Here is a 23,792-nt window from a genome sequence, read left to right as displayed (position 1 = left end):
AGGCTTTGTTGTTGTTGTTGTTGTTGTATATACTTATTCCCCCTTGTTTTTATGTGGTGGCTTTGAGTCAAACAGGAATGGAGTCTATATCAACCTACTCAACAGGGACACGAGCATAGTTATGTAGATATATATTAGATTTTCTTTTCTTTCTTTTATGTATTCAGTTGCCTAGGGTTTTTTATTTTTTGATAGGCACAAGATGATATTTTCATTAAATAAAGAGAAGAATGTACAGCTGTAGTAGTATATATGTAAAGAATTAGACTGTAATAGTAGCCAAAAGGAAGAGTTTCTCACTTTCTGTGGATTATGGTTGAACGGAGCGCTGAAATACCATTGGAAAACCTCCCACATCCCAAAAATTCTTCATAATTTTTGGCTACATCATGATTATTCTTCCAATTACTGATATAATATGCGTCCAATGATGAAGTTTGCTTTGAAAAGACACTCATCCTTTCCTTCCAAAACCCCCAAGAGATGTTTTAAGTAATCGATTTCCACTAGATAAGAGCTTTTGGATTGACTTCAAAGATAGAGCAACTAATGAAGATCATTTTAAGTTCCAGGGGAGTAATTAATCATCTAAAAAAATGCCAACATAGTACTTCCAAGTATGAAACAGATTCACAATGTTGGAAGAGATGATCTGTTCTCCTTATTGTATAGACATAAAGCACATTTTCTTTCCACCTTAAATCCACTATACTGCAGAATTATTGAGAGCAAGAGAGAACCCAAGCAAGAACAATGATCCAGGGGGTGGGGGGGGGTCTTAGATTTCGAAATTAGTGCGCTCCATCTCAATGATTAAAATTAGCAATTCATAAGGAGTCAAATAATCAAAATTAGCAATTCTTAAGGAGTCAAATAAGCTCAAGCTGAAAACAGTCTCCTCAGAAGATGAAAACTTTCTTCTTACTTGATTCTTCATATTCTCTGCTCAGCTGCAAGTATACACTGAAGAACTGCAAAGAAGTTGAAGAAGCTTGTTGAGTCACCCTCTCCTATCTTGATTCTTGGTGATTCCTTCTAAAGAAGAGAAATTCGCAGTTTGACAGAAAACTCATCTTATGTTGCTGAACCACAATGTTTTTGCATAGTGGCAGATTGTATAAATTTTGAGAACTGCGAGAGGTAACTCACCACCCATAGATCTTCCCAGAGCACCTCTTCCTTGAATCATCTACCACCTTGTATCTGGTAAAAAAAAAAAAATGATAAAATGTTCATAATTTCATTCATACGCTGATACCATGAGATGTAGGCACTTTCTTTTAATCCCACCAATTGTTTTGAGAAACGCCGAGTTGAATCGACAAGTTAGTGAACTTTTAAAGAAGAGGTTGATTATGTCACCATGTCCGGTTCTGGCCCCTAACCTAGCCTAGGTTAGGGTGGATAGTGGATCATTATGGATGTGTGTGGACAGCTGTGCCATCAACAAGCCATATTACTAGCAATAATAGATCTCATAAGAGAAAGTTCTTCAAAACTACATCTAGGTGAAATTTGTTGCTGTTGGTTCTTTCTCTCTCATAGTTGTCTAGGCGTCCAGGCTGCTTAGCCTTGACTGGCACCTTGCTGGTGTTGCCTTGAATTTCCCCACTTGACAACCTTGGTTTGCTTAGGCGCCTTGACAACTTTGCTCTCTCTCCCTACTTTTGGTTCTTCCCTCCCCCCTTTAAAAGTCAATACCATCCATTCAACATGCATATCCTTGTAAATTTGAATGGAAAATTGGAGAAGGGCATGGATTTATACTAGATCCTATCATTTTCAGAGGTATCAACATTTCTTCTCCCTCGGTGCCGCGAGAAGGAAATGTCATATGAGCTCCACATGCAAGGATCATGGGATTTTTGCCTGCACGTGTAGGGAAGTGTTGATGTATACATTTATGCTGCCCTTCCTGAACAGTTCAAGCTTTTAGACCACTGTTATGGGGCTTGGTTGAGTTGACTTAGGTGTTCTTGGCCTCCCTCCAACCCTCGTAAATGCCTCTCTTTTTCTTTTCTTTTTTCATATGTATAATTGCAAGTCACTGAATCAACATTTGGGTGCGAATTTTTTCTTTGCAAACAAAACTACTATGCTGCAGTAGCCTGTAGTTTCTAGTTGACTGAAGAGATCTTTAATTTATCAGTCTTCGGGACAAAATGATTTGTTGAACTTCCTAAATCTAATTTTCTACTCGGTGATTATAGGTGAAGGTACAGGGTTGCTTCGCTTGCATAGTACTTACCGTCATGATTTGAAAATATACAGCTCAGATGAGGGTCGTGTTCAGGTATAAACTTTACTTGCATGGTACTAGTCGTCCTGTTTTGAAAATATAGTCACATTCAGGAATGAACTTACTAATTAACTTGAGAAATCCAATACTATTGTGGTTTGTTCAAAACATGTCCATTCCGGTGTTCCCTTGATCTGCTCTTTGAAGGGTGATTATCCGTTCGTGTCTATTGATTGACTGCCAGATCTTTAAGATCATTGGCAGTCTTTTGCCATGTTTTAACTGACATGCTTATGTTTTTGTTCCTTGCAGATGTCTGCTGCTGCATTTGCTAAGGGCCTTCTGGATTTGGAGGGGCAATTGACTCCAATACTGGTTTGTAGGCCCTTTCCACTAAAGTATTCTTCTTGCTTATGCTTGCTTGATATGAATTATTTGGGTTCTCCTTTTAAGGTTTCACTTGTGAGCAAAGACTCCTCTATGTTGGATGGACTTGACAATGCCAGCATTGAGATGGAAGAAGCAAAGGTTGGTATTTCTCCTTTAACTGTATAATCATGTATGCTTTGGAGTTTACAAAGTTGTTGACAGATCTGAAAACTAGACTCAGTCGAGTCAGTCAGAATTGAACACCCTTACAATAGTATTCAAGGCAAAACCACATTTCTAAAACCAGTCAAAATGATATCAATCCAGAGAAAACTGCATTTTTTAATGAAAGCCCATCAAAACGTTTAACTATTTTAATATTCGTGGTTTGCATCATGTCACTACTTCAAGTTCTTGGTCTTTGCTGCACATGTACAAACTATCCTTGTTAATTTCTTCTCATATTTTGACCTATTGATGCTACTCCTTGGTTCCCTTAAGTTGTACCAGTTCCTACTTCTATCTTCCTAGTCTAGCTTCACATACATGTGTTTCATGCATGTCTTGTTTCTTCACTGCATAATACTCAGTTTGAAGGACCTATAAGCATTGACCACATCTTAACTGCTCTAATTCTTTAAGCAACAACATCTTTGTTCTCTCCTTATTTATGGTTAAAACAAGGTAAAAGAAACAGTAACTCTAGGTTATTTCTTGTTTATTGATTCTAACCACTTCATCTCTTCTAGTGATTTACTGAAGTTGCATTCCTTCTTGTCATGCTAGAAGGTGTGTGTTTATGTTTGTATGTGGATTTTGTTTTATCTAGTTCCGATATCCTTGCTGGAACGCTAGATTCCATCTCCACATATCAAAACCAGCATGTTGATATGTTTGATTAAAAAACAAACACTGAAAATACTTATGGTTTCAATTTTTCATGTATCTACATTAGTTGGAAAAATAAGAATAACGATGCAAATGAAGAAAGGTGAGATCTTAGGTGCATCTCGGGTTTATTTCTCAGGTAGATAATGCATAAGGTAAACAATAGCTTGTCCGTGATTCCTTGAGTGAGTTGGTTCATTTTCTTCTCTGTGGAAATAGAGTCCAGAGACCAAATCTTAGGACCTTCATTTGATGTTTCAATGGTATTGCCAGAATTCTTTTTAGGCCTTCATATGCTTTGTGAGGCCTGTGATCTGATCATGCACTGAGAATATCAACCAATTGATTAATGAGTTCAAGCCAATGACTAGAGGATTGTGGGTGCAGAAAGAGGAAGGATTCATTTTCTGCTTTGTTCTCCAATATCAGTATCATTCATGATTTTAACGTGAGTTAATTCTCTTGTCATTCTGATATCTAACTGTGGAAGTTTTTCCTTGCTACAGGCTAGGTTGAATGAGATCATTATATCTGGTGCAAAAACAGTGCACAGCAATGGATCTGCTGAATTTCCTTGGATGGTTGATGGTGCTGGACTGCCCCCTAGTGCTTCTCAACTTTTACCAAAATTGGTAAGACAACAGTGGGTTATCCCTTTTAACTATAAATTTTGTTTATTATAGCTGTATCATTTCTTGTAGCATTGGGGTTTTCTTTGCAGTTATCATCAGCAGAATGGCATGGAGGGGAAAAATCCTAGTTTTCCCCATCATCAACAAAATTAACCAAATTAGAGAGGGAAAAGATTACAATGCATAAGAAAGAATAAACTAGATAAAAAAAATCTAACCATAACAACCCTCCTGTCACCCCCTCTTTATTTTTTTTTTTGGGGGGGTGGGGTGTGGTGGTTAAGGGGGAGTGAATGATAGCGCCAGACTCACTAAAACTGTAAAACAGCAACTAAACCCAACCCACATGTAGGACTGTAGGGTATAATTTCCAGCTACAAAAGGGAAATGATGACTAAGGAAACAAGGCTTGGATAAAACCAAAGTTCTGGCCGACTGTGGGAATTGGAAAATAGGTAGAAGAACAATACTTCCAAAGTTTGATAGGAATCCAAGGATTAGATTCTTACAATAGGAAGAACAGAAATATAGAGTAAAGGGACAGATTAATAACAATCAATTACTAAGAAAGTTAACAAACTACTGATCAGATCAACACCAAAGTTGGATCAAGTGTAGGGCCGGGTCAATGGAGATGGTCCACCAAATATCTCAACAAGTTGATGGTTAGATCAAGAGATAAGGCAGGACTGAAATTAGAATGTTAGCACAGAAATTAGTAACTCACTAATATCCAGCAAACTAACCAGTAGATGGAACTCAACTCTTGGTTGATGGTAGGGTATTATCAGTAGAAAAACACTTTAAAATCCCTTGGGGAACTGATAGACAAATTGAGAGTAAAATTTTCTGCAGAAAACCTCCAAAACAGGTTGCCGTAGGGTATGGAGGGATGGAGGATGGCCTGCCCTCCTTCTCAAATTACTAACGACAATATCTTACTTCAATGGTGCCAGCAGGCAATACACACCTTCAGAAGGTCCCGGACAACTTCAATAGGGTTAAGAATGCAAGAGAATATGGTATAAGAAGAAAGGAATATGACCAAGGCCTCATGTATGGCCTAATTCTCTTACTAACCCTATGGCATCTCACCATGTTTTGCAAGGAATCTCACCGTGCTCACTGTCTGTCACAGCAACTAAGGCAAAATCCAATTTTATTAAGTAACAAAATCGTGAGGTTGGTCTCCAGTCTCTAAGGCCCTTACAATGTAGAAGGGTCTTCTCCCTCCAAAAGGAAACTAATAAAATAGAAACTATTGAAAGTATAGACCCACCAATCTAGTAGTGGTGCCTTGTACATCTAGGAAAATAAAAACAGAGACTAGCCTACTGCAACCCTTGCAAAGCTGATTCCTTGGTTTGTGTTGCAAGACTGGAATTTCGTTGTCTCCAATTCGGTGGAAGTTTACTCATTGTGATAAGGAGGCAAACCCGGTTGCAGATTGGATAAGGAAGCTTCCAAGCATGGGACCACATCTTATATGATTGATTTCCCTTCTCATTTGAAAGAGGAATTGACAAAGGATGCCCAATGTAGACCTATCATTTTTCTAGGAAAGCTTATGTTTATTTTCTTTTTCTTCTGGAGTTTGGGTTTGTTTTCCTGTTAATGGCAATGCCGAAGGTGTGAGTTCCCTTTCTCTTGTTTTCTTTTGTATTCACTTGGGCATCCAGACGTAAATCCTGTAATATTTTCCTCTGTTCTTTTATTATATTTTCTCTATTTTATACACACACACACACACACTAATCACTTGAAGTACCTACTAATAGTCAAGATAGAACTAGTAAAATAAACTCCAGACATGGACTACTTTAAAGGACTAATTGATGGGTTTAAATCTGGCTGATTAATTGGACTAAATTCAACCACAAGGGCCCAAACTGGACTGCTTGATGGGCTAGGCTTGTTGGCCCCTATTCTGTTTCTCCTCCTTTGAAACTACAACAACAACGACAACATCCAAAACCTTATCCTAACTTAATGGGGTTGGCTACATGGAGATTCCGAGCAATGATGAGCGCGAGGATCCATGTAAAATGATTGACAGGTTATGGCTAATTATAATAAGTGCCGGATGTCAACCTGAAGCACCACTACAAATCAGCTAACAACAGACAATAATAAGATACCAGTTGTCTACCTGACATACCATATAGTCAACCCAAAGCGTCCTACATGCATTATGTCCACCACCAAGACAATTCATCACCCAACCTACTTTTATGAAAGGAGGAATGAGATAACAATTCTTGACAACCCTGCTAAGCACGAAAGTAAAAACTCGAACAAACAACTCCGCATTGAAAACTATGTAATCATATTTTATCTAATAAGTGCATCCCTTCTTTGAAACTATGTCAGTGAAAGTACGACTAAATAGCAAGGTCCTAAGGATCAAGAGATTAAAGAAATGTTTGTGTGTGTGTGAGACTGATTAAGTAGCGGTGCCTTGGATCAGTACAAACCTGTTTGGAGACCCATATCGAGATGAATTGGGTCTAACTATGATTTTGAGATGCAAATAAAATGGTAAAGAGAATTATTAAGTAATGCTGCCTTGGATCAGTATGAACCCATTTGGAGACCCATATCAAGATGAACCAGGTCAAACTATGGTTGTGAAACATCCAGTAGGATATTAAGGATTTATTTAATAGATTGGAATAATATTGTAATCTTCTATATTATTTTAGTCTGTTTTATCTTGGTAGAAGTTAGATACTTTGGAAAGTGCTTATTGTTTTCAGTTTCGTTGTTTAAGGTGTTTCCAAAGTAGAGTTAGTTTCTATTTTCAGTTTGGAGTTCTCTTTTTGTATGTGTGTTAACCAACCAACGATGGAATTAGATTGAATAATGGAATGAAATTTTGATTTGGGTTTACCTCCCGGTTGTGGAGTTGCATGTGACCACATTGGTCGATAGTTCTATCCTTCCTCTTTCTTTAGCTTGTTTTCTTCCATCTTCTTTCAAACCCGGGTACAATTTTTTCTTAACTTCTCCTTTCTCTTATTCTTTCTTCCTTGATTCTTCTTCTTTCTTCTTTCTTCTTGCACGTTCTAATATTACTTGCAGCCTCCAGTCAATAATTAGTATATTCCCTTTTGTATCCCTTCTCATATATATATATATATTTGGATGAATAAATAAAATCATTGCCAAGGAGAAGAATATCCAAGGGAAAGAAGGGGGGAGAAGGGGCCAACATGCCCATAAAAAAACTACAACATTAACAAATAGACAAGCCTTTGTACAACGCCACAAAAGGACCGCACAAAACAAAACTATCTTAGGGAGGAGAGGGGTGGGGGAAATAGTGGGAAGGAAGGTTCTAGGAGATAACAATGAGCATATTTCTTGGGGTGTTGTGGACAGTGCGATGACGGAGGGATCTCAACCTGGAGTTGACATCAAAGTAGATGGCTTTCCAAATTGTCAAATTGTGAGAGTTGGAAGTTCATCTATGAATATTTCTCTATAGTTAATGGTGACACAACTTCCCTATATCACAAATAGATGCCTTGGTGAAGGTCATGTCGATCCATATCCATTCTTTGGCTAGGGGGAGGGCTCTCTTCTAAACAGAGGAGGAGAAAGGGCAGGAGAAAAAAAGGTTATTGACATTTTCATTACCTTTCCAACAGAGACATCAAGATAGGGGAATTGGAATGTGTCGATAGATGAGGAAAAAGACTGTGTAGAAAGACAGTTGGAAGTGGCTCGCTAGGCCATAAAGCTACGACGGGCCATGTGGGCGTTGAACCAAATGATGTTTCTCCAAGGGGCTAGAGGCCCTTTGGATTTGATAAAGTCCTAAGCATAGGCAAAAGGGAAGGTTCCAGTAGCAGAGGAATCCGTACAATCTTTTCATCTCTACTGCTATAACCAAGGGGAGGGGAGGGAGAGTGGACCACAGATCAAGAAAAGGCGGGGAGCAGAAGAAAGGGGGACCATCCATTATCAAAGATGATGGAGGCGATAGTAGCGGATCGGCCTAGGCCAGAGGAGTATATGAACTTAGGGGAGATTAAGGTATAGAGGATGCCAAAAGGGTGCCAAGGGTCAGATTAGAGGGAGGTCGAGGAACCATTGCCATTGTAGGAAGAGATGGTAGTCAAAGCCAGAGGTCTTAGCTCAAGGATCTTCCTCTAGTCCTTGGAAGCATCCCTGTGAGAGGGAGTCGATTGAAGAGAATCAGTCTTGAGCGGAGAGGAATAGACCCCGAACACCCAAATGTTGTTATGCTTGGAAGCAATTTTCCAAATTAGCTTGCGAATTCCCACAAAGTTGGCTTCTTTAATTCTTCTCAACCGTAGACCTCCCTCAAATTTTAGGACAGACCTTAGCCCAGGGGATGATTGTGCAGAGGAATTTAGAGGTATCGGTTCCTTTCCAAAGAAAAGAACAAAAGAGCTTCTCCATAGCTTTGATAGAAAAAGCGGGAAGGGCGAAAATTCTAGACCAATAAAGGTACAAGGATTAAAGCACAGATCTAATCAAGGTGAGGTGGCCCGTATCGGACATAAGCTTGCCCTTCCAAAGTTAACATGAAGAGATTAGAGGGAGACCCAAATATTTAACAGGAAGAGAGCTAAGGAGAAACCAGTGATGCCAAGGAGGCGGGTGTGCATGGAATCAGAGACACCAATGAGAAAGAGGTTAGATTTGATGAGGTTGATGTGAAGGTCTGAGAGGTTCTCAAAGAGATGGAGAGCCCATGGAGGGAGGACATTATGGTGGAGATGGATAAGGAGCCAACTTTAGAGAAAATCATGAGATCATCGGCAAAAGCAAGATGGGAGAGCATATTGGGTTTGAATTTAGGGAGCAGGGAGATGAGATGGAGGTCAGTATTAGATTGGGTGGAGCGGGAGAGAACTTCGAGGGCTAGGGAGAAAAGGAAGGGGATAGGGGACAAACAAACCCTTTTTAAAGCCATATTTATTGCTAAAAATTAAAACTAAGGGATCTGTATCTTTTGTTGTTACTTCTTCCCAGGTTATCCAAAACTATCACTCCTTACAAATGCATACTTAATGGCCTTCATTTTACATGCCATAACCACCTCAAATGACTCTTTTCAACTAGTTATGTATTGGGGAACCTTTTAAATCACCTGTAGTGTGCTTATATCTCTTCTAGTTATGCCACTCAGCCACCTCAACATCCTCATCTCAGCTACACGCTCATTTTATTATGTCCCAAGATCTTTTCTTTTTTCCTGCTTCTTCTTAATGTAATTTAAAAAGAAAAACTAGAAAATAATAACTAAACATACATCTCTCATAAAAAATAAAAGAAAAATTGAGAGCAAAGCCAGAGCCACAATTACAACAGGATTGCTAGAAGCATAACACAAACAAACATACAACTTAAACAAAATCAAAAGACAGAAAGAGAAACAAATCAGAGAGGGATACTATTCAGGAATTAAGTATTGATACTGGACCGATATGTATTGAAAATCACCTTTCCTGTATGATACACATGGAAACGATACAAAAAAACAAGAAATAATATGTTTTGGGTCGTATCGACTGTTTCGATATGGGACGATACAAACTGGGTAATACAAGACGTCTCAACAAAGCCTGCCGAGAGCTGTGTTTTTGCAGACAGCTGAACAGAGTTCTTACCAATAGCTCATTTGTTGGATTTTGCTTCCATTATTTGTTTGATTGACATTGAGTGAATGATTGGAACTTGAATACAAAGCAGCCGCAGTTGTTGCCACCAACAATTATGGAGGAGAAGACGATGATGACAGCAGTGGAGAAGAAGACAATAGCAGCAAGCTAGCAACACATGCTGCTGCTCACAGAAGAAGATTGTAGTAGCTGCAGTTGCAGCCGTCATTGGCAAAAGAAGAGGAGGAGAATAAGAAGTGGAAAAAGGGAGAAGGTGGAGTACCTGTTTTTGGTCTTCTGTTCGATGTCGGTGTGAGGCTCGAGTAGGAAGCCAGAAAGATAAGGCAGGTGGAGATCTTGAAGAATGGTTCTTTTTTTTTGGGGGGGGGGGGGTGTGGACGGGAATAGATAAAAAAAAATTATGATAAAGTGCGTGAAGGTCTGTGTTTATAGACCCTAACTACCATCGATCCATATAGAATTATTCCAAAGCAAGTTTCTTCATTTTTCACATTAGACCTTCCATTTTATGACTTATGAGTAGAAGGAGCCAGATTTTTTATTTTATCCTCTTTGAAATTAAAATTAAGGAAAAAAACTCTGATATTTTACAATTGTCTGCTTTTTTATGTGCAACTTACACTTACCCCCCTGCATTTATATGTGATGACTTAGCAACCTAGGCCCCGAGGCGACAAGGCATCAAATCCACCTTTCGGCTCGCTTTGCTGCCATGACTACTATGGTTAACCCATTATTCAATTGTGATATGCTGACTGATACCCCTACTATGACCGATACTGATACAAAATAGCTGTGAGGTGTATCATTTAAAACCACCCTCTCGATATGCTAACTTATAACTGAGACCTTGGATACTAACAGATTCTTAGTCCATCACATATGTTTAGCCAATTCTTCTGTCATGTCATTGGCTGACCTAGGCATCCATTAGACTGAACGATCCAATATGTTGACCATGTATTAAATTGCCTGATGATATGTCAAAATATCCAAGGGCCCTCCACTTTTTGCCCCGTCCATCAATCACTGTAACAGAATTTCCATATGGGTGATCTTAACCTAACTTGTGTTTCTATACTCCATGTTTGTGGTTTTCCTATTTCTCCATTTTCTTTCTCCTACCCTCCTTTTTCGTTCTAATTCTTGCTGTTTGTTTATTAATTCACTTATTTTTCAGATGTCAATAAGATCTTTTTTGAAGAGCTAGAGAATTAAACTGATTGATTATGTGTTTTGTGTCAACTTTTTTTCTTATCAATGTGCTTCTCATGGATAGGTTAAATTGACCAAAAAGGTCACAGCGCAAGTGAAACTACTTGTTAAAGATGAAGATGAGAAACTTGCAATGACTAGCACATATGCAGTTCTTCCTCCATATGACCAAGCAAAGGCCCTTGGAAAGAGTAATATTGATGTTGGTCGCATTGCTTCTGGATTACCTTGTGGTAGTGAAGGTTTCCTTTTGATGTATGCTCGCTGGAAAAAGCTTGAAAGGGACTTATATAATGAACGCAAGGAGTAAGCTCTTGTCACTAACTGATAAAATGGCTCTCTGTTGGGTACTGGGGTGTGATTTCCTGCTTTGAGATATCATTAGACAGTAGCACCACTGACATTATAATTTTCATGCAGGCGGTTTGATATAACACAAATTCCAGATGTTTATGATTCTTGCAAGTAAGGGATATAGTTATTTTGTGTTGGATGGATTTTCTTTGAAAAAATTATGATTATTATGATAAATTACATGCATGATTCTTATTGACGGGAGCTTTTCAATTCTAAATTTCAATCGTATAGGTGGTAATGTTTGCACATTTCAATTGATCCCTACACATGTTGACGTTTATCACTGTGAAGGATCTGCCTGAATGCTGTGGCAAGTGCTTTATTTGGTCATCCTCTTTGTCTCAATCAGTCAGTAATCAGTATACATAATAGAAACTCAACATTATGGAACAGGATTTTTTCTAACACCTAACTTTATTAACTGGCATTTGCTGCACCATGACTTCTGTAGAGACTGGAGAGTCAGATATGAAATATAAATATAGACAGAAAACATATTTCATTGAGTTACAACCTCAATAATTGTTCAAAGCTATGTCTGTAACAATTACCCATCCATCAATGTCTTCCTGCAAAATTGGCTCATTTATTGAACTTATGGATGCTCAATGAATATTCAAATTATTCATGGTGTAGGAAGTGGTGGCCTTCTCGAAGACCAGTCAAACTAAGAGTGGTAGTAACACCATCAGCCAATAAGCCAAGGCATATGTGTGGTGCAGGATTTATAAGGAAAACCACACCCTAGACGAGAGTTGGCCTAAAGGGGTCAACCTTATTTACTGTAGATCTCCAGATGCTTAGGGTTTTAAAGGAGGGAGTGGGTGTGAGAAGAAATCACCAAAACTCACTGGAGGGGGGGTATAACAAATCTGGTTCAAAATGAGAAATTAAGGAAGTGCAACAAAATGAAATCTATAGAAAAAAAAATCATGAGGGAGCAATGATATTATGATAGGTTCTATAGTTTATTAGTTTAGAAGGGAGAAGTCACATAACTTCTGCAAGTGAGAATCAAAATCAAGCTAAAATTGAGATTAAACATAAGATGAAATTTCAAGTGAGTCGCTTATGAGAATGGGTTCCTTAATTAGAGTAAATTGATACCTCTGAAGCCCTAGAATTAGGTTTCAAAAGAATGTGATCAGCAGAAGGACACCTCTAGGAACAATATAATTGATGCAGAACAAAAAATAGATATGAAACTGGAAGTAGATGCAAATAAAGGAATGTTGAATAACAGAATAGGTTTGGAATTAACTAAGAAATATGGACCAAGGAAAATATCAAGATTGATTATAGCAGTTTAGGGCTTATTAAAGAGGAATATGTTTAATAAGCCCTAAATGGCTATTATAGATTTTGATATTTTTCCTCAGTTTCTATTTCTTGGTAAAGAGGAGTCTCCAACTAGTAACAGCCGGTGGCCACTCCTCCCTCTCCCTTCACTGATAGCGCCTTCCCTTTCCTGTCATGGCCAGGCCTCCTTAGGGAATCCCTCCTCCCGGGCTCTAGAATCCTCCTCCCTCTGCCCCCTATCCAGACCCCTCCCTTTCCACACCACCCTTTAGGTGTCGTGTAGCCTGGAACTCCCTTTTTGGGCACCCTTGCCCTCCTACTGATTAGATTTACTTGACAAGGAAACCGGCAAATGGCAGATCTCTCTGGTTGGCCACTTCATTAACTTCTCAATTCTTTGAGGAAGTCAAGCAACTCCTACATGTTGATCTCAGCTCCATTTCCCTCTAGAGATCTCCCTTCCTAGCATTCCCCTACACTTATACTACGAAGACAGATGGAGTATTATCAGCTCTGTCCTTGAGAAGCCGTTATTCTTGGACCGCAGTCCGCACGACAGAAAGCCTGGAAAGGCTAGCTTTTTTTCTGCATTTGTGTAGAAGCCCCTGCCAACGAACTTCCGCCGGAATACAACATTGTTGTTGATGGCACTGGACACTCCTTACGGAAGAAAGCATGCTTCGAGCAGTTGCCAACCCGCTGCCAGTCTTGCAACGTCTTTGGCACCCTTCTGAGGCATGGTCTACCCCCCTCAAGCTGCTGACACAGGCCGCCCTGACCCCAATCTTGCGAAGTCCCAGAACCTTTGCCCTCCCCCTCTCCCTCCCCCTCAGGATCCCCTCAGCAGCACTCCATAGTTGTCAAGGCGTCACTTAGGCAGACACCTTGGTCGCTTTGTTGGTGTCGTCTTGTGTCTAGATCCCTTCCAATGCCTTGGATCACCTAGATACTGTGACAATTATGGGCCACTTCCTAACTCCCTCATACCTACCAGCAGTTGGAGACCTCCAGCTTCTTGTGACCGCTGAACACCACCCCTTTTCTGGCTTGCAGACTGATTTGCCTCTGCTAGTTCTCTGCCCAATAACCTTGCTCCCCCTGTTGTCCCATCCTCTTCTGCTCTCCCCTCTTCAGCAAGAAATCCTACAGGAATTCAAAACTACAAGGTAAAACTGCAAATTACCTGACGCCATGTCATGTTGGTACTCCTACTCATTCTAGGATTCGAAGTAACTTGCATAAACAGAGAAAAGACCCAACTGACTATTAAATTAAGATAAAAAACAGATTAATATTCCTACGAAATTAAATACTCCTTCAAATTCCTTAATTTAGTCATCCAAACGCCCATGGTTGTTAGGTGGCACATGTTGACTAGGAGCTTACCCACCCTTGGCTCTAGGATTGACGGAGTTTAGGTTTCTTAGAGGCTTCACAAATCTAGAGTTCTGATATGGCTAGAGTTGCTGAATACTGGAAATATAGGGTTCAGAAATAAAGGGAATTAGAGGGCGGAGCTCAGCGCAACGGTAAGGTTGCTCCACTGCAAACTAGTGGCTGCAAGTTCGAGTCGGGAAGCAGCCTCTCCATTAAGAGGGGGTAAGGCTGTGTATTATGACCCTCCCAGACCCCGCAGTGGTGGGAGCCTCGTGCATTGGGTACGCCCTTCATTAGAAAGAATTGTGAAGGATTGAGGCTAATAGGATTAAGGTTCTCAAACTCATTTGAATTAGGTTCAGGTATGAAAAGAATAACAGTGAGCAATAGCAGCTTTGTGCCAATCATCTTGGGTTAAAGTGGTGAGTTGGCTATTGTCAGATGGTTAGAATTGAAGGATATGAGGGTTTTGATAAAACAATGACCCTCCTAGGAAAGTAGGGCTTCAAGTCAATCCTCAGTTCACTAGTTCAATCAAAAAACCATATAGATGATTTGATATCCCCATGCCCTTTTATGGGCTTTCAGTGCTTTGAAATCTTATAATCTAGTTTCTAACTTGCCAATTACACTAAGACTTACTAAAAGACTAAAACTCGAATTTAAAACGAAATAAATCTTCTAAATTCTCAAAAACCTAGTCTAAAGCCAACTTCCTGATTTTGAATCAATGACTGGAACCAACCAAATTTTAACTTGTAGCAGCTCCCCTATTAGCATTAAACATGTAAAGGAACTCTAAAACAATACTTAACTGAACTTCTGACTAAATTAAAACTCACAAATAGAATTCTGCGACAGTTTTGACACCCTATCCATTGCTCTCCCAAATCAACTTGGACTCACAAGATAGCACAGTCCTATTGTTAGTTGTTAGCCTTTCAAATGGCTCTAAAATCACAAAGACAGACGGCTATACACTTTTAGGCTTTAGCTATTGCTTATATGCTTGTGCATGCTAATTACAGTGTGTGATATTTTCTTGCTTGTATGCTTACCCTTCTTGTTGGCAAAAGTTCTTAGTATTCAAATACATTTTTCATGATTGAATGATTGATCATGCAAAAAGAAATATATCTCCAAAATCTATGTGCTATTTCTATTCCTATGGTCCTACCCCAACTATTATTTTGTCACAATTAACACTATTGTGCATTTCACGTGATAGATATGACATCTTGCACAATTCACATCTTAATTTGGAAGGATTGGATGAGCTCTTTAAAGTTGCTCAGGTATAAACAGAAACAGCTCCTGAAAGTTTATTGCAGTATGACTTGTTGAAAGAATAATATTTTCAATAAACTACTGAACAATGTGACAGTCATTGCAAGTGCTTAGTGGATACAGTCCACATGATCTTGATATTCCTCAGGATTCATGTGCATGTAGTCAACCTAAGACTTGAATGGATAGTAAAAGCCATGTCTTCGCATTCTGGCATTCTAGTATGTCAGTCTTTATACAAGTAGCCTTAACCCTGCATTTCATTATTTCAGTTACTGGCAGATGGCGTTATCCCAAATGAATATGGCATAAATCCAAAGCAGAAGCTCAAAATTGGTTCCAAGGTACGATTTCCATTATGATTTTCTTTCCCATTCTCATATCTCTAACTTAGCATATCAGTATAAGGAGTTAGGACCAATGAAAAGGAGAAAGGCCAATGGGAGCACTAAAAGAAGCATCAATAGGGGCGGGATTTCCAACTTTCATAAGGGACGGGGCAGTCATTTTGCCTACCATTGTGTGTGTGGGCGTAAGGGCCACACTGCCTTTTAGGTCTTTTTCCCATAATTATTCAATTTTATGTTTGACAAATTTTTTGGGTGAATAACAATTAATTACCAAAAGGAGAAGAAACAAGGGCCCCTCGTGGGGGAATATGAGAACAAATCAAACTAAAATACAAAATCACCACATCCTCTTTAGTATGACACCAAGAGGCAATAAAAAGCCTATTTCTAGGGGAATCAACACACCTAGAGTGCACTACCAACAGTTTGGTCCCCTGACATCAAAGGGAGTGGAGTACCAAGCCTGTTGAAAGGAATGACGAACGAGAGTTGGAAGACCATCTCTTGAGATCGCACTAGAACCAAATATGATTGATAGTTGCTTCAAAGGCAAGCTTGCCTACTTAATCACAAACTGAAGCACCCCCAAAGATCATGTCCACCTAAATCAGCACCCTTGAGGAGAAAGGGTAGCTAAAGAAGAGGTGGACAACATCTTCATTGGCATTCCAACAAAAGCAGCATGAAGGAGGAACTGGGATGTACCTATAGATAAGGAAGGATTGTGTTGGGAGGCAGTATGATAGCACACGCCAAGAAGTGAAGTAGTGGTGAGGAATAAGGGACTTGAACCAGACCATATTGCACCAAGGAACAACTAGGGCACAAGTTCTGAGAAGATCCCAAGGCGACTTAGAGTTAGAGCTGAAAATACTTGAAGAGGGGGCAGCCCAAATGACCAAATCTCTTGCTCAAGGAGGCCTTCTGGGGATACTTGAGAAAGAAAACTAAATAGCAACCAGTTGGGGAGAAGAGAAAATGGCGGGGGGGGGGGGACCCAATCACTTTCCTAAATAATGTCAAAAACCTTGGTTAATCTATTCAAGCCAAAGGAATGAATCATTTTGTCTCCCTCTAAAGAAAAAAAAAAAAAACTCCATAGGGGTGCCAACTGTCTAGCCAAAGTCTTGTAGAAGCACAATCATCTATCAACGAGTTGATTTACCTCGGTGGCTGCTATTATTTCAAATGGAGCTTGGTCCCCTCCCCTCTCCTACCCTCCTTTAGCCTAGGGGTGTCAATCCTAAGCCCGAACTGACAGAAATAACTTGGCCCGACCGTTTGAAGATCGACCTGACCTGCACCAATTATTAAACATGTCGGGCTCAAGCCCGACCCATTTATAAATAGGTAGTACACGGTGCCATCTCTACCCTGTTTACAAACTCAACACGTTTATCCCAACCTTTTATATGTATATTTTGTTTTTTTGGGTAGAATAGGGTATGTATTGATATTTTTATCAATTATTGGATGTAATTAAGTGTAAAGTTTTCTAAATTGTAGATAGTTTAGTAAATATACTAAAGATTTGTAAATCTAAGACATTTAAAGTCTGTTTAAGGCTTTATTGGAGCATTAGCCCATGTAAGGCCTGATTACAACCCAATTAGCCTAATTAAAAGAAGACCGGTTAAAGCCTGGAACCCGACACGAGACCAACTCATTCCTTAAATAGGTAGGTCATGGTGCAAGGGTGAAGGCTCGACTGAGACCTGCCTAGCCCAACCAATTTACATCCCTTCTTTAGCCGATATCTAGTTTTCCTTTCCTCTCATGCCTCCTTTTTGGGTAGAGATGGCAAGTTCTCTTTGCTCCCTTCTCGTAACAGCCTTTTCACCTCCACCTCCACTTGGAATCATGTTAGAATTGTTGGTCCCGTTTGCTCCTTGGCGTAACATCATCTGGTTCAAAGGTCCTCTCTCTCTCCATAGTTTCACAACTTGACGTGCCATCTCTAATTGCCTCCCCACGTAGTCCTTTCTCATCTACCAACACATTCTAGTTCGTCTCTCCTGTTGTCTTTGCTAAAATGGTTCGGAAGATGTCAACCATCTCTTTTTTTCCTGCCCCTCTTTTCTATCATCTGGGAAAAGGTCCTCAGTCGCTGTTGGGCTTCCAGAAGAAGTATTCTCCCCTTCAGCAGAGAATGAATCTAGGTTTATATGACATTTGCTTGTTCCACCATATGTAACATCACCAGGAAGCTTGGTTTTTGTGCCACCATCAATCACCTCTAGATGGAGTGGAATCTTTATATATACACTTCCAATTATTACTCCTATGATCACATTTGGAATGACATCTATTTTGAGGTCATCTCCAAATTTGCTTGTCTTGTGCATCATCCTGTTAGGGATTCCCCAAGGAACAAGCTTATTGTTGTTGCCTGGGGGCTTCCCCTTTCTATTTTATCCATTGCCCCTCCTTGATGGTTTTTTCCCAGTTGGCTGGCAGTTAGTGCTTTGTTCCCCCTTCCTTGTTTCTTTTTCTAAGAATTTGTCCCTGTTTGCCTTGTTTCCGCTCCCCCCTCCCTCTCTCCCTTGTATGTTCTTCTCCTTTCGTAATTTAATTGTTTATTCACTAAAAAAAATATATATATATATATATATATGGCTAGGGATTCACAACCACTGGCTTGTGGTAGGTTTCACTACCTAGCACCTAGGGTGTGAAACTGATTCGCCACAGTAGCAAAGTCTCACAATAGAAAATTATGGGTTGTAGCCCTACTTTCTCTCCTTTATTTATAATAATTGAGCAATTACAAGAATATAAACTCTTCCCTTTGTGGGAACGGTGCCAAAAAGCAAGAGTATTTCGAAAACTGGGATCTTCTCAAAGGAGGATCCTTGCGATTACAAAACAAGGAAATAACTCAAAAATAGAAACTTTTACTTAGCTATAACTTTAAGACTATGCAAGCAGTTACAAAATTAGAAACTAGGTAAAGCAGAAGAATATTCAATAAGATATTCTGAATATACATCAAATCTTCCGCTTCACACATGCATAGAGTAGTGTAGACAACTATACCATACACAGGTAAGGAACCATAACCATAAACTTGGTTCTTCAGCCAGCTCCCTCCTATTGCAAACCCTTTTTGCTCTTTTTTGGTACTGAACTACATCAGTGTGATTAGTCTTGAACTTTAATTGATCACGATGTCCGACTAGTTGACTACTTCAAAGGTTTAGATTTGGGGTCTAGACTTTGTTATTTTGTCAAAACTTTGTTTTTTTTTTTCCCGGACATTTAGTAACCTTAACTTGGTTGTAATTTTTTAGTCTCTGTCCCACATTGATAGTTCTGTTTGATGTTTTGCACTGTTTCAAAATGGGTATCCATTTTACAAGCCAAGATATAAAAAATTTGTTGGATTTCCTATAGTGTCCCTACTTAATCATCCACATTTATTGTATTCAGCTTGTCATAATTATCCCTTTCTGTTGGTTTGCTAAATTGACATAGACCGCTCCCTACTGCTTCCTGGATAAGGGATTTTACAATACCATCACGCCCCCAAGGATTGCAAACCACCTAGCTGCTTCGCCTAAGTGATTACATAGGCCAAACTAATAAGGGTAATGTTGGGGAATGGTTTGAATTAGTGGGTAATTAATGCATTAATAACAACGTCCTTTAAATATGGGTTTTTTCAAACAAGACTGTCTCTTTGGGACAGGGGATTACTTTTTTCTTTTCGCATTCTTCATTTTGTGTACTTATATTATATCGCTTTTTTTTGATAGGGTTTAATGTCTTATATCATTTGTTTTACTGCATAGTTGGGGCCTTCATTGCTATCAATGTTTTATACCACCCTTAAATTGAAAATGAAAATTCACATATTTTTGTTCTTGACTAGAAATCCTAAGCTTGAAGTAATCAATGCTTCACTTCCAGGGTCACATATGCCTGGGTATCAATTATCCATTTTGACTACCTTGCTGAGATTACCTTCCTTACTTTTCTTGTTTATTTTTTCTCTGTTGAAATTTTTGAAGAGTATCATAGAAACTTTAGAATTCACCACTTACCTCCAAGCTGGGTTCAAAGAACTTCTAAATTCTGGATCTGTTGATTAATGTAATTACCTCATCATTGGTCACAATTTGTTATACACTTTGATGATGTCAGTTTCTGTTCTTGCTGTCTTGAGTCTCAGTCTGTTTTGTGAAGGTGCCTTAGATCAGTTTATGCTCTGTGCCAAGTGAGTTTTTTCTTTGCTTCAGTTTTAAGTTTCAGTGAAAGAGACAGAAGAACAAGAGTAAAGTCAGGGAGCTAGTGGATGCTTTACCAGCCCATTTATATGAAATAATTGGATTTGTTTGATTTGTGTGGTCTAGAATTGTTTCATATTGAGTTCTATGTTTGAAAAAATGCTATTCATTTTCCTTTGTTTGATGCAGTATAACATACATGTAAAGCAATTTATTTCCTACATTCTTAAGCCAGGAGGTCTATTGCCTTTGTTTTGATGACCTTGGGAAGAGGATCTTTAATAATATACCATGCTTCCAAGAACTTTTTTGGCTCAATTATCTTACTTCCACTGTCTAAGTACCTCTTTGCCTTGCTGTCCTCTCCTTTCACAGAATTTACAAGTGCTTGTACTTTTACCTAAACTTTTGTTCATCTCTAAATCTGTGAGAGCTAGTCTCACAAGGAATGTAGGTCAATAGACATGCCCAAAATTAATGAATAGTTGTTTCCATGTAACTGGATTCATTTAGTTTCCTGTTATGTGATGACTCAGATTGCCCGCCGTTTGTTGGGAAAGATTATGATTGATCTGCGGAACACTCGTGAAGAAGCAATTAGTGTTGCTGAATTAAAAAGTAACCAAGACGAAGGTTCGACATGCTTGACAGGAAAGAAAACTACTGATTCACATTCAAAACTTCCTGTCAAGAATGAAGACACAAGACGATCTAGTTCTACAAGTGAGATGTCACTGGATCAAGATGATGATGATGATAAGGAGACAAAATACCGTTTGGATCCAAAGTGCCCGTCTGACCTTTCTGATTTGTGGTCTTTCTTTCTTCACCCTTGATAAATTTTTAATCATTTTCTTTATTTTCTCTCAGGTATGCCAATGTCAAGACACCTGAACGACATGTACGGACACGCCTTTATTTCACATCAGTAAGTATTGTATTTTGCTATTTTATTTTTTCTTTTCATTTTCTTCCGTCATATATCAGAAGGTAGAAAGTTCAAAAATAGTTCTACGCATGTTTCTTCTTATCAAGGTAAATTTTTGTTTAATGTTGGTTTATAAATGTCAAAATCTAAAACGTAATACAGTAAAAATGATCTTGTAATAATATGTTATAGGTAGAAATGTGAAACCCAATCCTTGTGATCTATAATATCTATAACACATGGAAGGCTCATGACAGGGGTTTTAGGTCTGGGTGCCATGATAAATTAGGTATCTGATTGCCTTGCGCCTCAAGGTTCGCCTTTCGGCCTAGATGATTCCTTGACAATTTATATTAGTTACGTGTGCCTTTATATATGAACAATTTGATCTCTTTCATAATGCTTACAGAATTGTTTTTATGAATCTATGATATTAAAAACAGTTGATATTTGAAAATAGATATATACTCTATAATCTTTGAGTCCAGCTGTCCATGAATCATGTTTTGGGGTCTTTGTTATAACCAGGAGTTTATGTCCAGCCAGTTTCTAACTGCTACACCGCATCCGTGTAATGTAGATTCAAGGGTAGTCACAAGAAAAAAAAATACGGAGATATTGATGTAGATCCCCACTTTGGGAGGATCTATCACAGGAAGAAAAGCCCAGCCCAAAAGGGCCTATCGATTTCAGCTTAAGTGCCACTTAAGTGGCTAAGTGATTAATTAGAAATAAGGGCCATTGGGCCCATCGATTATTACGAGAAGGTCTAATTAATTGCTTTCTTAAATCAGGCCCAATGGGCCCATCGATTGTACCTGCCTATCAAAGGCTCTTAGTTAATTGATACTCCATGTTGGAGTTCTAGTCCTAGTCCAATTAGGTATTGTCTAGTCCTACTTGAAGACTAGCTCCTAGTTATGTTATGATTGTTATTCGGCCCTCTATATATAGAGGAGCATATGTACTTTCAATTCTCAGATTTGAATGAAGAAAATTGCAATCAATTGCTTAGAACAGCCGGGATAGCTGTAGGTGAGAAGCCCGGGCCGAGATGGCCACTCCTCCCCCACTTTCCCTTTGTTATTACTCTCTAATTCCTGCAATCGATTATCTATTACTGTCCATTGTTGCTGCCCTTTTTAATTTATACAATTCAGTTCTGTTCCTTGAGATCGACCAGCAAGAAGAGTCCTCTTTGTGAAGCCAATCGATCTCCCATATTGCATATAATGAGGATCTGATCTACTGAACCATTGGAGGACCTGTTCTGCACCATAAGTGGACCACTCGATCCACCTTAGAACTAGTTAGAAGACTGTTCGAAGCTGCCAGCTACTGTTACTGCAGAAGTCTGACAGATTCTCTCTCCTAGGGCTGATTTTCAAGAAAGTACTTATCTCGTCAACCAGCCTTCAGAAGTCCTTCAACTTTTTAGGTTTTTGTATCCTCCATAGGGGCTACCTACGCCCAAGACTGCAGCTCATTCTGAGCTCCACAGCTGCAGCCGCCCCTCTTTCTCTCTGGTCCTATCGCAGGTAATTTTCTCTCTCCTGGTCGATTGGATCTTTTGGGGTTATTCTTGGTTGATTTGTCTTTATCTTGTGTGGGGTATTTCTGGTTGTAAGCTAAATTGTTTGGGGTATAAATTTTTGGGGTTAGTTACTTGTAACCTACTCCTACATTGGATATACATCCCTATAGAGTTCTGTACAAAGAGAAACCTTTTCCACTAATTGTAATCATTTCAGTTATCTGAAACTAGGGTACCAAACTCATAATGAAAGGGGTAGAACTAAACTCTTTTCAGAGAGACATGGTAGCTAAAGTGTCGAAGACTCGAAGTTCTTAGAGCTTCAAGCTTTCAGTTGACCAAATTTTTTGCTCTAAGTTTAAGCTGCCTAACTGGAACTACAGTATCAACTTTGGCTAATCACTATCCTAGAAAGTGAAAACACCAGACTGGGATTGGTGTGTTCCAGGAACTTAGACATCCAAATACATACAGTCAAGGAAATTAGCTCCATTAAAGGAAATCCTTATTAAAAGAAGAAAAAAAAAATACTTTATACATGGAACAAATTTTTGAACCATACCATTACCTCTTGAAACCAAACTGTACCCAACGTATTCCACACCATTCTTGTACTTTCTCTGAATTAACTATTGATTGGACCTGATTGGTTCCTGGTACTGTGTATCAGTGGCACTTCCTTTCTACAAAATTTCTGTCGTGGACAAGAAGAACAGTTCTGATTTCTGTATAGGCCTGTATAGTTTTGTCATCAGGTTCCGTGGCAGACACCACGTCCATGTTTACGTCAGGTGCTGTAGATAATGACCTGGTGAGTTCGTTAAGGGATGTAAAATAGGGGAATCTTTTGTTTATTTTTAGGGTGCAAAATCTCCAGCCAAATAAACAAACCTTTCCCCTGATGAATCGAATTCTAGCAAAACTTATATAGTGGTCCATCGATAAAGAAATGACTTAGGGAGATGATTAACCCTATTCAATATTCATTACCCTTTTTTTTTTGGTAGAATTCAGTATTCAATATTCATTACTCCAGGGTTGTAAAAAAGTGGCAATGACATATAGAAAATCGTCTTTAATTTTAGCTTGCAGATATGTGTTATTAAAAACAACTTACTAAATGAAAACAATACGAGTAATAGTGTTTTAAAAGGTTTTAATAACCATCAAGAAATCACAAATCTTAGATTTATATGGAAAATTAGGACATCGGAAGTAAAGGAAGCTTTAAAGGAGATGAAAATAGGTAAAGTGGCCAGTTCAAATGGTATTCCAGTAGAAGTGTGGAAGAGCTTTTGGATTTTGTGTAATGACTTGGCTAACTACAACAACAACAACAAACTAAGCGTTCTCCCAACTTAATGAGGTCGACTACATGGATCCAAACAAAAAGGAAAGAAAAATTGAGTTTTAAACAGAAAAGAGGGGGGGGGGGGA

General features: G+C 39.0%; 1 protein-coding gene across 9 annotated transcripts in view; it reads left to right on the top strand.

Annotated features, from left to right (window-relative positions):
* LOC122076521 (inositol hexakisphosphate and diphosphoinositol-pentakisphosphate kinase VIP2-like) overlaps positions 1–23,792 on the top strand; it is an 82,222-nt gene that overhangs the window by 39,225 nt on the left and 19,205 nt on the right. For all 9 annotated transcript variants that reach the window (XM_042641846.1, XM_042641850.1, XM_042641845.1 and 6 more), the window contains 10 exons: positions 2,211–2,293; positions 2,552–2,614; positions 2,693–2,767; positions 4,003–4,128; positions 11,062–11,303; positions 11,418–11,462; positions 15,259–15,325; positions 15,590–15,661; positions 20,430–20,680; positions 20,764–20,821. In XM_042641846.1, the coding sequence (XP_042497780.1) occupies positions 2,211–2,293; positions 2,552–2,614; positions 2,693–2,767; positions 4,003–4,128; positions 11,062–11,303; positions 11,418–11,462; positions 15,259–15,325; positions 15,590–15,661; positions 20,430–20,680; positions 20,764–20,821 (1,082 nt within the window). The remainder of the gene's footprint in view (positions 1–2,210; positions 2,294–2,551; positions 2,615–2,692; positions 2,768–4,002; positions 4,129–11,061; positions 11,304–11,417; positions 11,463–15,258; positions 15,326–15,589; positions 15,662–20,429; positions 20,681–20,763; positions 20,822–23,792) is intronic.

The sequence above is a fragment of the Macadamia integrifolia genome, chromosome 4 (genome assembly GCF_013358625.1).
Source record: "Macadamia integrifolia cultivar HAES 741 chromosome 4, SCU_Mint_v3, whole genome shotgun sequence".
In the NCBI taxonomy this organism is placed as follows: domain Eukaryota; kingdom Viridiplantae; phylum Streptophyta; class Magnoliopsida; order Proteales; family Proteaceae; genus Macadamia; species Macadamia integrifolia.
The sequence above is the reverse complement of the archived record's forward strand: the minus strand, read 5'-3'. Positions and strand labels throughout refer to the sequence as shown.